The sequence below is a fragment of the Prionailurus viverrinus genome, chromosome A3, assembly GCF_022837055.1.
Source record: "Prionailurus viverrinus isolate Anna chromosome A3, UM_Priviv_1.0, whole genome shotgun sequence".
NCBI lineage: Eukaryota > Metazoa > Chordata > Mammalia > Carnivora > Felidae > Prionailurus > Prionailurus viverrinus.
In genome coordinates, this window is record NC_062563.1 from 6,346,187 (window position 1) to 6,362,204 (window position 16,018).

At 56.0% G+C, this 16,018-nt stretch overlaps 1 protein-coding gene and 1 long non-coding RNA gene across 3 annotated transcripts; one reads left to right on the forward strand and one right to left on the reverse strand.

The window, feature by feature from the left end:
- Positions 1 to 309: 309 nt before the first annotated feature.
- Positions 310 to 9,954, reverse strand: TFAP2C (transcription factor AP-2 gamma). 2 transcript variants are annotated; one of them, XM_047851199.1, is made up of 7 exons: positions 9,661 to 9,954; positions 7,555 to 8,040; positions 7,387 to 7,438; positions 5,977 to 6,193; positions 5,297 to 5,415; positions 3,331 to 3,475; positions 310 to 1,900 (listed from the first exon to the last, which is right to left on the reverse strand). In XM_047851199.1, the coding sequence occupies exons 1-7, from the start codon at positions 9,706 to 9,708 to the stop codon at positions 1,615 to 1,617; spliced, it is 1,353 nt and encodes a 450-aa protein (XP_047707155.1). In that variant the 5' UTR covers positions 9,709 to 9,954; the 3' UTR covers positions 310 to 1,614. The 2 variants fall into 2 exon arrangements, with proteins under 2 accessions (XP_047707155.1, XP_047707154.1); XM_047851198.1 differs by lacking the exon at positions 9,661 to 9,954 and having other exon boundaries at positions 7,555 to 8,496.
- Positions 9,189 to 15,068, forward strand: LOC125161533 (uncharacterized). Its single transcript, XR_007150660.1, has 2 exons — positions 9,189 to 9,400; positions 15,002 to 15,068. It is a non-coding gene; the product is annotated as an uncharacterized LOC125161533 (long non-coding RNA).
- Positions 15,069 to 16,018: the final 950 nt, after the last annotated feature.

Genomic DNA, 16,018 nt, shown 5'->3' on the forward strand with positions numbered 1-16,018 from the left:
TATTCCAAAAACTGTGGACTCTCGCACGGCCCGGCCGCCCTAGTGGCAGGAGGGAGGTACTACACAAAGTTGTGAGCCGCCCATGGGCGTTAAGACCGTAAGACCTAGCGCGGCTGAGCCGTCTTGCCTTGCAAGGGACAGAAAATGAAACTTCTGCAGCCTTCCCTTGGCACACACCTTCCCTGCTCAGTCCCATGAACTAAGCCGCGAGCCGCAGCCAACCATAAATTAGCTCTGCCACTATTCTACTCATCCTAGAGACTTAAAAGACAACAACAACAACCAAGTTGTAACCCGACTTTCACGGCTTCTATCGAGAATACTTTTTATTATACAGGTATCGTATACACAATAATTATCTGGGGGACGTTTACAGACGTGGAGTTCAATTCCAAACCTCCATTCCACCCCCACACACGGTACCGCACACCCATCTTCCGGTTCAGCATGATGGGAATGAGACCCAAAGTTATTGCTTTTGAACAGTTTCAATTAAATAGACTCTTCCGCATCAAGAACAGAGCCCAGACCCTCTTAATTCTTAATACCCTGCGTACCTATGAATAAAGCCTAAATTAGTGTTTTAGATTATCCCATCACCTTTCAAAGTTAATATTAAAATCGAACCCATTTGTCAAAAAGTCTCAGGAAGTGCACCCATATTTACAGACCCCATTAAATTACGCATAAATAACATCTGTACACTCAACGCAGTTTTCTCAAAATACAGAGCCTCCTATGGGACATGGTGGTGGCGGGCAGCCAAAAAAACAAAAAACAAAAAACAAAACAAAACAAAACAAAAAAACGCTTCATGCCTACCCTTTTCAAGTTTACTCAAAACACCAAAATGTGAAATAAATATGCAAATAAAGCTTCAGTACCTTAAAGGAACATGTCATTTCCGAGTCTCCCATTTGAAGAGTTAACTCTCTGAGTTAAAAAAAAAAAAGAAAAAGAAAAAAAGACAGCAAAAGAAAACACAAAATCATCAGCAGGCTTCATTTCTACAAGTTTCGTAAAAACCCAAAGAGCCCCTTGTAAACAAGGGGTTTGTGTGTCCAATACCAGCTATTAATAAGCTGGTTGCTGAGCAGAGAGGATCTTTGCTTCCTACTGTATGCAGGATTTGACATCTCAAGAAGCTAGAAGCCGGATAAATACTTTGTTTAGATAAATCTTTAGTGGACGCCAGAAGCCAACCATTACCTTAACACTGCAAGTTACCGTTGATGTGAATGGCCATTGATCAGATATTTGAACAGCTACGCGTGTGGGTTTTCTCGTGAGCCCGGGGAACGGATTTAAAAGGTTCTAAAACTTGTAGCACCACTTTCAGAGAAAACAATGGGTCTCAAAAGAATCAAACGATACTTGTCACCTTCCAGTGACTTGTCCAGAGTCAAGGAGACGCACACTTCAGCGCTACAGAAATAACACTAAGGAATCCAGGAGGGCACGTAAACGATCCAGGAATCACTGGAGGCCTTTTTAATGGGAAGGTGGGTAACCAACTGTCCCCAGGCAAGAGGGGTTCCCAGTCTGTCCGGGTCGAGAACGCCTTTGGAGGCCTTTTTCCCTCCAGACTCTTCGGCCCCGTGGCTCACTCCCGTCTTACTTCCGGAGCTTCTCCATTTTCTCCAGGGTTTTGCTGGAATCAGCCGGACTCTGGTCCCCGGGGTTCATATAGGATTTGTCTAGGACTATCAGGGCTTCTTTTATGTAGTTCTGCACGGCAGACACAGCGGCACAGATCGCCTGGCTGCCAAACCCGTGGGTAATCAGGCTGAAATGAGACAGGCAGTTCTGGATGTTCGTCTCCAAGACCGGGGTGGGTCGGTTGTTCCCGTTGGGCGTTCGGTCTTGATTGAGAAGGTCTGTGAACTCTTTACACACTTGCCTGTGAAGACAGTCAGCGCATACCTGTGAGCTCACTCTGGCTCTTGACAGGTAAAGGGGACAGAGCCAAATCGCCCTAAGGAGGACACCCCAGGAGGCAATCAGAACACGTGGCCGCACCAGAGAAACAGACAGACGTTGATACTAACAGTGGAGCTAAATTGTACTTAGCACCTATTTTGTGCCAGGCCCGGAGCTAAACTCCATCAAGCACTATCTTCTTTAATCCTCACTGCAATTAGGAAAGGTAACAGGATTAACCCCCGTCAAAACGCCAAGGTCACCGGGACTACTGAAAGAGGTGGAGCCCGGATTTCCAGCCCAGAGGTATCGGGATAGCCCTTTATTTGGTGCAGCTCGGTACCAGTTTCTTCAAGAACACGGAGAATCACGTTGCCCCGAAACTCGCCCTTTGCGCACCCTGGTTCACCGTTGCCCCATTTCCTGACTGTACGATTTCTGCTTCATTTACCGTCATTTTATGGATTCATTTTTATGTTTATTCATTTTTGAAAGACAGAGACAGAGCACAAGCCGGGGGGGGGGGGGGGGGGGGGGGGAGGCAGAGACGGTGGGGAGGACACAGAATCCGAAGCAGGCTCCAGGATCCGAGCTATCAGCACAGAGCCCCACACGGGGCTCGAACCCATGAACCGCAAGATCATGACCTGAGCCGAAGTCGGACGCTAACAGACTGAGCCACCCAGGGGCTCCTTTTACCGTCATTTTAAAATCCATTCACTGTCGGCTTTCTAGGAGAAAGCTTGCAGCTGCATGAAGCAGGGTTTGAGACAAAGTTTGTCCACACGTCTCCAAGTCCAACTGGATCATGACATGTAAAAAACAGAAGGGGCGCCTGGGTGGCTCAGTCGGTTAAGCTTCCGACTTCGCCTCAGGTCATGATCTCCGTCTGAGTTCCGACCCCGTGTCGGGCTCTGTGCTGACAGCTCGGAGCCTGAAGCCTGCCTCGGATTCTGTGTCTCCCTCTCTCTGCCCCTTCCCCACTCACAGTCTCTCTGTCTCAAAAAATAAATAAACGTTAAAAAAAAATTTTTTTTTAAGCATAAAAAAATCCTATCAGGAGGCAGAAGGCACCCAATCTTCACTGGATGTGACAAAACAAATTGTTTTCAACACATTTTTGTAAGATATGGAGACACCATAATGAACGGGTAGTGTAACTACTTTGAGCTGAATAACTGAGCAGCTCCAAACAGCCACTACTAATCAACACATTCATTTTATTTATTCTTCCAAATCCTCCCGAAGAGTTAACCCATCTGACGTGTCCAAAAAAGCCCTCTTGTCAGTTCCTTTCGCTCCACACCCTTACTTAAGTGCGGGTTCCTTTCCCAAGCCCCGGGGACTACACTGGCCCCCCAACTTCAACATGAGGGCATCCAGCCATCGCTTTCGAGTCTGGATACTCACTGTGCCGCCAGAAGCATGTTCTTCCTCGCGGCCATCTCATTCCGCCCTCCAAGATGAGGTCTGGTTAGATACTCCGCCACTGGTTTACTGGGGAATTCGGCTTCACAGACATAGGCAAAGTCCCGAGCCAAATGCACAGCCTCCCCTAGAATAATCGGCAATGGCAACAGACTTAGGAGGTCTCCCTTTCCTCTTCTGCTAACCCAGACGGCCCGGCCCCCCAGTCCCTCTGCATTTTAAAATGAGATTACACATCAGGAAAACAATCCAGCGAGAAAGTAGAACTCCCTGGGTACTTTCAGTGGGTTCACTCCCCTAGGAACTGAGGAGGAAATCCTACCATGTGTGGGGGGGAAAAAGACCCTGAATTTCTTCACTGCCCTCCAACAGTGCTAACCAGTCTTCGACCCAACTCAGATTCTTGACACACCCATGCTTTCTCTGGATTATAAAAGCTCTCATTGTGGACATAAGGGACGGGAAATGCTAAAGACAGGCATCTCTGACAAAAGCCCGATGGGGCACTTCTCTTTATGAAACTGGGATGAAGTCTTTGACGTAGAACCTTCTTTTTAACTTAGGGTGCCCCATTCCTGAAGGAGGCAAGTCTCTAGAATGTTTAAGAAAAGAAAGGCATGCGTTTCCATTGGAAACGTTTCGGGCCCCAACTACCGATTTGGACTACTCACCCCCTTTTGTCCCAATCATGGGACGAAGAGAGGGAGAGGAAAAACCAAGGGGGCTCATCTCTGACCAGAGATGCCAGGTCCTGGCTGCCCCGTGGGCGGCTGGCAAGAGCTTTGCAGAAACCCAGATAGTGGCACCCCTCCCACCCCCACCCCCAGGCTTCCACCTGCCTCCCCAGACTTACTAAATCAGAATCTGAGAACCATTGTTCTGGCACACACTTTCTCATTCAAGCACCCGCGCCCGGCTGGTCAGAAAACCTAGCGGAGCCCTATTTAGGCGCCACGCACGCAGAACCCACCATTCTCCATGCAGGACAGCTGTTCTCCAACAGGCAGCTAGCAGGCAGCTCCTTTCTCCTGGCCCTGACCCCCAAAGACACCCGTAAAAAGGTAGAGCGGGGCTCTGCCAAGTCGCTTTCGGCACCGCAGTCGCGCCATGAGACCAGGGACAGACAGTGTTCAAAAGATTGCCTGGCTGCCGGGAGACCACCCCTCATTGGCTCCCCCTGCCCTTAGCCGGAGCCCAGCGCCCTGCTGATTGGGCAAGGGCTGGAGGCTGCTCCAGGCTTCGGGAGAAGCCTCCCCACGTTCCACTGGGCAACAATGAGCTGGTTTTTCTAAAAAATATATATATTTCACTTTTCCCTTGCCCCCTCCCCTTTATTTTTTAAAGGCTGTAATTGCATTCTTGGCTCCCTTCCAGATTGGGGGTAGGGGCCCATTCAAGAAGTGAAAATGTTACATCCTACTATTTTAGGTCGGGGGAGAGGGGCCCCACTAATTTTTTTTTTTCCCATGGGGGAAATGAACAAAGGACTTGTGAATTGCGTATGCAAAGGCTTTTCTCTTCACCGACCACAATCCTGATATTCCCCAGCTACCAAAGCTAGAAACGGGGCTTCTTCCCACCAATACATAACCAACCAGCTTTTGAAAGGTGTACCCGTTGATCGATTGCATCTTTCAAAAACTGGTTCACTTGTAGGAAATGTCCCAACACCCTACGGTGTGAATTCTTCGGTCTGGGAAACCCATTTCTATTTAATAATGATTTGCTGGAGAACCCAGAACAGGATGGCTAAGCAGGCAGGTATTTAAATGTTAACTTCTTTGATAAAAATTACTGTGATTCATTGCAACGAACTCGGGACAAATCACTTTCATCTCTCAACTGGTGACAGGGCTGTTTTTAAGCTTTTCTTCAGAGTAGCATTAAAGACACAAACAACCTAGCAACATATTAAAACATCACCAAACAAAAGCAAAACCCCACCGACCTTCTACCAAGGACGTCAGGAGGGTAACGTGGGCAGCTTTCCGTCTCCCGGCGGGAAGATTCAACCCAATCTTGTCCAACTTCTCCCGCAAGGACCGGCCTCCATTTTTAGATTTGGCTCTGAGTCAAAAGAAAAGTGAACTGTGGCTCTTCTCTAGAAATCACACTTTCATATTCTCCATCCTTCAAATGCTGCCAAAACTGAAATCTGTCCAAGAGTATCTACATTATGTGGGTCGCAATCAAGTGAAACAGGGAGTCCCTCATTTAATTAATGCCTGTAAAATTCAAACATCTTTCGTAACAGCAACATCCCCCCCCCCCCCCCCGTCACAGAACATTGCAAAGGATGCTGGAGCAGATAAACGTTCACTTCTAAAACCTGTGGCAGCCTCCCAAGTCCCCTGGGGTAGCAAACCCCATGGAGCTCCTCTCCCCCTAAGAGGGACGCCACCATCTCATAAAGGAATCAAATTCTAACCAAATGATAATTTGCTGGCGTGTTTTAGCACTTCCTTCTGCATCTGGCACTTTCTAAAAGAGAAGGAATGTACTAAAACTCTGAGCCGATTAGAATTCAGTGTTAGGTATGAAAGTTACATAAATGTTAAAAATACCTCCTTGGTTCTTTTGGGTTGTACACCAACCCAACCACCGTGCCCAGAATGTGCCCCCATGTACCTTCTGAGAACACCTCCCAGTAACGAGGCGTTTAAGCACTCAGGCGGGGACAATCGCCTCTGGACCTCAGCAACTGTCACTTTGTATTTAGACGTGGAGCTGAGGAGGGACAGTCTTCCAGGGACCGAGCAGAAGACCTCGCTGGGATTCATCACAGCCCCTACCAGCTCCTTCTGACAAGGGAGACTCAGCGGATTCTTGGTCATTGAAATGGGACCTGTGAACGAAGATTAGACGTGGCAGTCCCCGAGAGCTGCGTTTACGAGAAAGGGACCTTTTCAAACCTCTAACCCGAGCTGAAAGAGCTCTTTAAGCAAACAGCGTTGTGTGTTGGGCTACATAAACTGCAAGCACATTTTTTTTAAGTCCAATTCTTCAAAGATAATCGAATCTGAAATTCACAAGTTAACACCTTGCAAAGCTAATTAGTCATGACCCCAAGCGTGGAGGGTTTTCATTTTCTAGCCACTGTTAAAATGTGTTTAATTAGAACACTGGTTTTCAGAAGACTGCTTCAACCCTACATACACGGGGATTTTTTCCTTCCTCTGTCTAAGAACCACCAAAATCACCCGGCACGCGCGGATCCTTTGCGGAAAACTTTCGGTGCAGCTGATCACGGTAAATTTAAAAATACAAACAAACCTGCCCTGTTCCAAGTTTCCTGGGAAATTCGGTTTATTTTCTGAGCTGTTCTTCAAAAACCATTTCCCAACTGATTTCAAGGAGTGTAACTTCAAGTAGCAGACCACAACTCCCTTTCATTTAGGGCCACTCCATCTTCAAAACAGCCAAACTGGCAATCCCTCAGTCTGTAACTTAATTTCTTGAGACACTCCCCCCTCCCCCCCATCCAATTTTCCAAATCCCCTCCCCCACTATCTTGCATAAACCCAGACTCTGGCAGATCGTCCCACTCCGGTCCTTTGAAGGCTGTCTATCTGGTAGGCCAAACTGTTTCAAAACCTCTTCTTGCGGGTCAGAATTGGGGATCCTTGCCACATGCATTTATGAAACGGGAAATTCAATCATCCACTCAACAACTGCCACGGCATCAACCACCCAACTAAGGTGTGTGGTCTGATTTTTTTCCAAATTAAGTCAGTGTTAAAACTCACTCTGGAAGACTAACACTGTAAAAACACCATGAAATTCAAGGGGCCCTAGTCTCCAAGAGAACACTATGGAGTAACAAATCCTAAGAGTTTTACCATCATCCCTTTTCATTTAGCTCCAAAAGCGATGCCCTCTTCTTTCTCCTAAAAGCCTATGTTCCTCCAGCCAAACCCCACCCCCTCCTCCATCGGCCCCTTCCCTACCACAACTGTCCCAAGGTGGCCACCAAATGCCCCCAACCTCGCCAGGCTAGGTGCGGCCCAGGGAGGAAAAAAGTTTGCTCTCGATGCCTACCTTTGCGAATAACAGTCTGATCATGCAGGAGCAGGTGCTGGTCGTCGACATTCTGGGGGAGAAACGACAAAGTTTCCCTTAAGTTCCGGGGAGGCCGGGCAGGGGAGAGGAGAGGCTGGGGGGCAAACAGGTCCGGGCAGGAGGGGCAAGAGCCGAGGCGCCGCTCACCTGCACCTCCTCCATCTGGTGCGCCATGTCGTGGAGCCCCAGGTTCTCGGCCAGGCCCGCGGCGTCCAGGGCGTGCGCGTGGGGCAACAGCAGGTCGGAGCGACGGTAGGCATCCCTGCGGGCGCTCATGGCGCCACCCTCCAGCCCGGAGAGATGGGGTAGCAGGCTGGCCGGGCGCCCGTGGTGCGAGGGCAGGCCAGCCCCCTCCTGGCTCTGGCGACCCGGCCAGGCCTGCTGCTGGCTGCCGGTGGGCGCCGGCTGGTGCAGGGGGTTGATGGCAGCGGCGTAAGCTTCTCCCAGATGCGAGTAGGGGTCGGCCGACTGCGAGTAAGCCAACTGCTGGTAGGGCGGTGGAAAGTAGGGTGGTGGCTGGTACTCGGCGACTCCGGTATGAGAGAGGGGCGGCGCGGGGCTGTAGAGGTGCTGCCCCGCGGAGGACAGGTGGGGGAGGCGCGGGTTCCCATTGCTGCTCGCGTCGTGGCGATCCTGGGTGAGAGAAGCAGAGACCCCGCTAGTACGAAACCCCGCTACTGCGAAGTGGCTGCAGCCGCTGCGCTGAGCCGTGCGTCCCCGGGGACCCGACTCGTGGGGCCTGCCCTCCGCCCAGAGAGCACCCAGAGGCGCCGTGCGCCGGAGGATTCGTTGCGAACTGCCAGCCCGCGGAGGAAAGAGGCTTCGAAAGACCTGGGGGAACTCGCTCTCAAAGCCCGGCGGCGAAGGCCTGGGAGGTCGGACGCCCGGGGCGCTCTGAAGAGCCGGATCCGAGCCCCACGTCTTGGGCCAGGAGTAGCTGAGGCCCGGGCCCGGGGAGGAAGTCGGCATGCTGTAGGCACCGTGAGGACTGCGCTCACTCACTAGCCCGCACATGTCAGCGGCGCCGGACGAAAAGAACGTGGGGAAGCTGCAGACGCGGATAAAGCGCACGAAGCGGGAAGTGCGCATCTTCCCCGCCCCAGGGACCCTCCCTTCCACGCCCTCAGGACAAAGACCTCCGGGCAAGTGACGCTCCCCGGCAGGCCGGCCACCCAAGGCCGCCCGAGGAACTCGGGGAGGAACGCCTCGCGGCCAGGGCTGCTCCCCACCCCACTCCGCCCCAGCTAGCTGGGTCCAGACCGAGCGGGGAACACCCAGTGGGGCCATCCTGCCGGGCCACGGTCAGGATCCCCACAAACCGGGGCAGAGGGGGAGAACTAAGGACCCCAAATATTGGGCAACCTCGCCTGCGCACGTCCCTCGCCTCGAGGCTGTCCGACCTAATTCTTCAAGGACTCGTCTCCCCGGGTTCGCGGGGTCACAGGGGTGGCGGGGAACTAGGAGAAACGGGCGCTGTCGCCCCCTAGCGGAAGTGCCCGGGCCCGCCAACAGGGGCAGCCCCAGGAGGTCCCGCGGGCGCGCGGCCCCCCGCCCCCGTCGCCCCCCAGCCCGGGCTCCCCTCTGCCAGCGCCCGGGCGCACACCTCCCGCCGCCCGCGTCTTCCTCTTCCCGCTCGCCGCCTGCCTCCCTCCCACTCTCCGAAACTCTAGCTCAACCTGTCGGACTGGCTGGAGCACTCCCGAGCGCTTACGGCCCCATCTGGCCTCGCCCCCCCCCCCCCCCGGCGCTCCCCAGCCCCCACTTCACTGGAGAGCCAAACTTCGGTTGTTTTCTGGTTTCCCCGAGGAGTTAGCGGGCCAGGTGACAAGCCCGCCGCGGAGGGGACTCTGCAAAGGTGTCGCCGGCAGGTCGCCTCATCTGACCCCTCGGGACGGAGATCTCGTGCGTAAAGGCCACGTCTAGGCGTTGTAGACGGGGCGCTCTTCCGAGAAAAGGGAAAGAAGCGCTGTTTTGCTTCGCACGAAACCGACCGGTAAGCTCTGTGGGTGGGATCTGCCGGTCTCCTTCCAGGCCCTGTTCCGGAGGGTGGTTTGGGGAAGGGCCCGATTCAGGAAGAGGGCCCGGGAGAAACGGACTAAGGGGCGTCCGCAAAAGCGGACCCCGTCCCCTCGAGGGGCAGAGGCTGGTGCCTGCTCGCTGCGCCCGCGCCCGCGCCCGGACCGCGGTCGGTGGGTCCCCGCCTCCCGGGCTGGACTCGGGCGGGGCCGGGCTGCGCCCCTGCACCCAGCTCACCTCGCAGTCTTCTTCATACTTGACATTATCGGTTATTTTCCACAACATGGCGTCCGGCGTCCCCCAAAACAGTCGCCAGTTAAATCCAGGCTCCCCCCACCCCCCGAGCGGTAAATCCAAAATGGGGGTCACGGTGGCTGGGCGTCCGCCGCCGCCCCCGCCACGCGAGGGCCTCGCTGTCCCGGTCACTGGACGCGCATCGGCGGCTCCGCGAGCGTAGATGCGGCCGCCGCGCGCGTAGAAGCCGCTGCCGGGGACCCGGGAAGCCGCGCCCGCACTGTGTGTCCCGGCAATAGCCGGGGGACCCGGGCGCCTTAATGAGAAGGAAATTATCATAACTCCTCCCCGGGGGCCGGCACGAAGGCCCCGGCGCCGGGCGGGGCAGCCCCCAGCCAGTCCCAGCCTAGCTCCGCCCTGCACCCCGGCGGGGCGCCGCGCCGAGACCCGCGCCGCGGGGGGCGAGGAGGGGGAGGCGAGCGGGCGTGGGCACCTCTCTGACAGCCGCGGACCTGCTAGGTCGGGGTCCCCCGCCGCGCCTTCCGTCGGTCACCCCCCCCCCCCCAGGCCCACACCTGAGACTGGCAGCGCTGGGGCCCCGGCTGCAAATACCTAAGAGCCCCCCTATTTCTCCTGAAGCGCCCTCCCCCATCCTCCGAAAGACGTGGTCACCTGCGGTTAAGAGACCTCGCGTTCCGGGCATCTCAGCAGCTGGGGTCCCCCTTGGAGCCTGAAATGCCTCACCCACCCACTCACAGAGACTTAAATTGGGCTGGGACCTCGCAGCCGGAGCCCCAAGCCCTCCGCGAGACGCCTCCCCTTCCTTCTCTCTCCGCGGTCACAGCGCCGGCCCATTCCTCCGAGGGGCTGGAGGAGGGAAGGCCTTCTGGGGAGTCTGCCCCGAGCGCCAGGGGGCGGGCGGGCCTCCACCAGCCGCAAAGTCTGGGACAACGGCGTCCGGCTGCCATCGCCCGGAGCTGCATCTCCGCCGCAGACTGCGGCCGGGGGTCACCCGCGCTCCCTCGCCCAGCCCTGCCCAGCCCTGCCCAGCCCTGCCCAGAGCGCCGGCTCGGCAGATGCCTCCGACGAGCCGGACGCTCAGAAGCCTCAACTCACCCGGGGAAAGAGGTGCGGGGCGGGAGACAACCCGAGCGCCACGCGCGGGGGGGGGGGGGGGGGGGGCAGGGGGGGCAGGGAGAAGGTGGGAGAGGAGGGAGGGGCCAGAGGGGGACCCCCCGCTGGAGGGGTGAGTACCCCCCGTTCTGCAGACGCAGACGAAAACGAAACTCGAATATAAACGCTGCCTCCTCTCGCCCCAGGATTTATTCGCCACCCAAACTTGAATGCAATGCGCAGTTGTTTAAAAATTTTAAAGAAACGAAATCCATTGGCCCAATGACTGTAATTGATCTTTTTCACTGCAAGGGGAAAGTCGCTAATTTTCAAGGGCGAATTTTGCTGGGACGTCCCAGCTGGCTCCGGGATCGGAATTTAAACATGCCGAGAGAATCGGAGAAGGGGACGCCTTCCATCTGATTCCGAATCCGATTCTGCAGTAATTAATGCCCATCAGTGCAGTGCCCGGGGCCTGGGCCCGGGAGTGGACGCTACCCCCCATCTACAGAACGACTGCACACACCGCCTTCCTGCTCCTTCTCGGGTTTATTTGGGCTTTGGCATTTCTCTAGACCCAGGTGGACCTAAAATAAAATTAAGAACTGGAACAAAAATAGGCGTCCTCCAAGCGAAACGTCCTCTCTTGCCTTAGAGGAGGTAGAGCCAAGGGGATACTCCTACCAAATGTGAGAACAAAACCTGGGGGCTTTTCAGGACTTTGCACTAAGAAGTGATGCCTTGCTTCCAAAATACCAGGATCCGGGGCTCAAAGAAAAGAACAGGAGCAGCAGCGTACCTGATATTGGGGGGCGGGGGGACAGGAAGGGGGACACCTGTGCCACGCAAGAACGGGACACCTGCACAGCAGGACGTGGAAGGTTAGGGTCCCAGGCACACGCACACACCCCAGAGGGAGGCTGTGGCACCCCCTTCGGGGCGTTCCAGACCCCAGGGCGGTGACGAGGGGCCTTCGCCACGCTGGGCCTTCCAGACTCGGGTTTGACTCAAAGACCCCGCCTGGAGTGCAGCCGGAACAAGTTGTCTCATTCACGCCGGCAACTTTACCCGTAGGCAGGTTTGGAACCCCCGGCAGGGCAGGAACGGGCCAATCCCCCACCCCAGGGCCTGGCTGTCCTTCCTTCCCGCAGCAGAGCTGTGGCCGAGGCAACCCGAAGGGACAGAGATTCCTCCCAGCCCGGGGGCAGAGGCAAAAGGGAGCCGATGGGCCCTGAGGGTCTGCGCGCCTCCGTTCTGGGAGCCCCAGGGGCCTAGATGTTTCCGAACCGCTTAGCAAGGGGCGTTCATTCCCAGGGCAGCTCCCCGGACACCGGCGCGCTGCCCCCTCTCCCAGGGACACGCGTTCAAGCTAGAGCGCGACTTCCGCGCCCTGGATGGAAGGCGGGTGGAAGAAGTCCTCAATCTTCCCAGCCAGAGAGACCCGGCCCAAATACGCACACCCTCGGCTTCGGGGCCGGAGCCCCGGCACGCGCGCGCCCCCGTCGGCGTGCCGGAAGCCTCAGCCCTTCCTCGAGCTCCACTTTTCCTCTCTCTGCGGAAAGCAGGGAGAGGATGGCTCCTGCACCCGGGACAGACCTCCCTCCAAAGCCCAGGCCCCTCGCCGCATGAAGACCGGAATCTGGAGGCCGCGCCCTGGGACGGCCACCGCTCGGGAAAGGGTGCCCCCTCAGGACCCTCCGAGGCTTCGCAGCCGCCTAACTGTAAACAGAACGAGAGGATCCCGGGGACAAGCTTCACTGCACGCCACGCAAAATCCGGGATAGGGGGTGGAGGGTGGCGCGCGGCTCCCCTCTGTCGCCCCCTAGGGAGCCTACGCTCACACACACTGGAAGCCTGGACCCGGGCCCCCATCCCGCTCCGGTGGCCCAAGAAACCGGAGTCTGGAGGCGAGGAGGCGTCTGGGTAGAGGCGCAGACGGAGACCGCCGCCTCCAACTTCCCACCCCCGCAAACCAAGGAAGGCGCCCGGGCAGGTCGAGCTGGAACGGGGTTGGCCTGCGACTTCTTTTCCCGCCCCAGGGAGGGGGCGCGAAAGCGGCAGGTGGAGGCCCCCGAGCGCCCTCAGGGAACGCCGCGCAGCGCGCAAGGTGTCTGTCCCGCCCCCTTGGAACCGCGTGAGCGCCGGCAGAGACCGCGGTGAAGTGGCCAGCCGGGTTAAGCAGAGCCGAAAAGCCGGGGCCTGCAGCAATCGAGGGGGGTGCCCCTCTATCCCACAGTCTCCCATCGCGGCATCGTCACCCCGAGGGCCAGACACTTGGCACCGAAGAGTACTGCGACTGTCTAAGCCCGCTAAGGTGCACGCCCTGGGGCGCCACTGCATCATTTCACAGCCACTCCAAAATAACAGCAATAGTATAAAAATAGCAGATTGTTTTGATGGTGCGCAGAGCGACAGCCGCGCACACACGGATGCTTCTTGGCTTGCTTGACCCAGGGTCCAACCCGACTCCATTTACGGCTCCTTCTAAGCGCGCGCGGCTCCAGGCCCGGGGCTTGAAGGGAGGGGCTTCGCGGCCTGTAGCTTTTCCTCGCAAAACCTGCTTTTTACAGATGGACAGAGAGCCGCGGAGCTGAGGGAGCCTGGAGGACCCAGGCTCGGGGCGGGGCGGGGCGGGGCGGGGAGGGCCCGGGTCCGTGTCTGTCCCGGGTCGAGTCCGCGCGCTCATTCGAAGGGCGCCCGCCAAGCGCAGAGGTCGTGGGTACAGTCTCTAACTCGACCACCGCAGCCCCATTTCTCAGCAGGCGTCGGGGGATTTTGGGCCGTCCAACTACCTCAAAGCCACAAACATGCCTGCTATTCGAGGCGACCTCCCTAGCTGCTCTTGGAGACCTGTTAGAGACAAGCTCGGCTCTCGCCTCCCCTGCCCCGGGGGGACCCCCGCCCTCCGGAGGCCACGCTTGGCCGCAGAATGCCTGTCACTTCTCCACTGTGTCCCAGGGCCCATTCGCGCGCAGCCTAAGCGCTCGGAGCGCAGGCGGGAGGACTCAGGCTCCAGCCCGGTGTCCCCGGAGGCCTTCTCCGCTCGGCGTCCAGGAACACCACACCCCTGCAGGCCAACCGAGCCCGGCGGCCTTAACGCGTTTCTCTGGTCGCCTCCAGGCGACGAGGAGGCCCACTGTGGCCAGGCGCCCGGCGACGCGGGCTCGGCTGCCGGCGCCAGAAGTGGCAGCGCCCGGGAGCCACCCCGCAGCCCCAGCGGCGCCCTCCCCACCCCGAGGGCATCCTCCCGCACGCCTCTCCTCCCTGCCGGCCTGCCCTCCGCCCGACACCTCCTTTCTCACCCTCAGGAGCTGGAAATTCATGTCGCCAGCTCTTCAGCCTCTGCGAGTTGAGCTTAGGAATGGGAGCCGGGCTGCAAGCGCTCCCCAAGGGCCGAGTCGCGTGCCGCAAAGTGCTCTGAGGTTTATTTAATTAACGGAAGGGGGAAGTAGGGAGGGGGCTTTCGATTCACAGCCAAAACCGGCTATCGCGATTGGAAGACACACCTGAAAAGGTCGTCGTTACTCCTCCCCTGCCCTCCTCCCCTTGGAAACTGTAAACTCGCCAATTGAAAAGGGTCTTCCTTGGGGTTTTGAGCGATCTTTGCGCGTCTGTGACAGGCAGACCGAGGGACGGCTGCTTCCATCACGAAATTATCGCAAATGTAGCCCACAGCTTGCTGGCAAAGGACATTTGAGATCTATTTCGTCCGCAAATCCAGATCTATTAGCATTTCCGTGAACTCTAGGCCGTCACTTCCAGCTTTGATCTGACTTCAGCTAAAACTGAACCAGGGGCAGTGGATTCCGGGGGTGGGGAGGTGGGGTGGGGGGAGAAGGAGGTGGCTGGATTTGGGGGTGGGGGGGTGTGTTCCTTTGGTGCCTGGGACATTTGCTTGCACCTAGGCCGTTCATGCTATTCACCTTAAGAACGCAGCTGGAGTGCTGTGGGTTACAAAACAAACAAAAACAAAACAAAGCATAAACCAAAAAACAGCGGGGAGCCCCGTAAAATCCAATTTTCTTAAGGAACACTGTCGACCCAAAAGTAAATGCCCTGTGTTGGCTGGATCTGCTCTTGGAACATCACGGGCACCCCTGAGATCCCCAGGGCCAGCAGGAGGAGAAATTGGATTTGCAAAGAACCAATTGTCCCCCTCCTTACCTGGGTCCTTGATGGTTTGCACACAGAACCTGCCCAGGCAACCCAAAAAGCTTTTTTTTTTTCCCAGGGAGGTGAGTTGAAAACTTATCCAAGATTCTTCTCCATGTGCCTTTAGAAGAAAGGAAGGGGGAGGGGAAAAAAAACACAACAACAACAACAACCAAGGCTGAAAACCTGCAGGTTTCAACCCCACCTACTGGTAAACTCTTCCAGTTTCTCTGTTTCCCAATTAGTTTCAAAGGCACAGTTTCTTAAATGCACCAAGAGATGTTTACTGCTGGAACCATCCATGGAGATATTTTTACCCTTCTCAAAACAAAAGCTGATATAAGCACAGCCACAGTTTCGTGGGAAGGGGTTTAAACTGCTATTCTTTGCTACTGCAGCTTAGAATACAAAACTACAGGGAAACTGAGCTTGGTTGAACATGTAACTAGGATTTTCTAAGATCAACACATGCTGTGCCGTTTTGGTCCTGCTATAGAAATAGCTAGAAGGCCACAGGCCACAGTTTTGGGGTAGCTGCAACTGGGCAACAGGGTGGGGCTGGGGGGAGGGGTGTGGAGAGAGAAAGGACTTTCCTTCTTTATGGTTGGGGTTTTGTTTTCCTTTGGGGAGGGGTGTGATTAATGTGTGTTGTTTTTATTGTTTTTTTCAATTTTTTTTTAGCTTTCTCATTTAAGTAATCTCTACACCCAACGTGGGGCTCGAACTCATGACCCCGGGATCAAGAGTCGCTAGCATCCTGGACTGAGCCAGCCAGGCGCCCCTTCATTATTTTTTAAAATGAACACACTAATCACTGTTAACATCCTGAGTTTATTTCCGAATTTAATCCAGGTATGTTGTTGTTACGTTTCTGGTCTTCTGTGTTGCTTTTGTCACTGTGTCTTAGCTTTATAATTGAAAAAAAAAAAAAAAAGGAGAAGGGAGGGGAGGGGAGGGGAGGGGAGGGGAGAAGGGGAGGCGAGGGGAGAAGGGGAGGGGAGGGGAAGGAAGGAGAGGGGGGAGGGGAGAGGAGAGGGCGCCTGGGTGGCTCAGTCAGTTGAGCCTCAGACTTCGGCTCAGATCATGATCTCAGGGT

What these genes read in the sequence shown, in the direction of transcription:
- TFAP2C (XM_047851198.1), bottom strand. Translation starts at nt 8,496, where the DNA reads ATGCGCACTTCCCGCTTCGTGCGCTTTATCCGCGTCTGCAGCTTCCCC. An exon ending in CTGGGAGGTGTTCTCAGAAG is followed by an intron (nt 5,416 to 5,976) that starts GTACATGGGGGC and finishes CTTTTGACTCAG; the next exon opens with AGCCAAATCTAAAAATGGAG. An exon ending in AACATGCTTCTGGCGGCACA is followed by an intron (nt 1,901 to 3,330) that starts GTGAGTATCCAG and finishes CTGTCTTCACAG; the next exon opens with GCAAGTGTGTAAAGAGTTCA.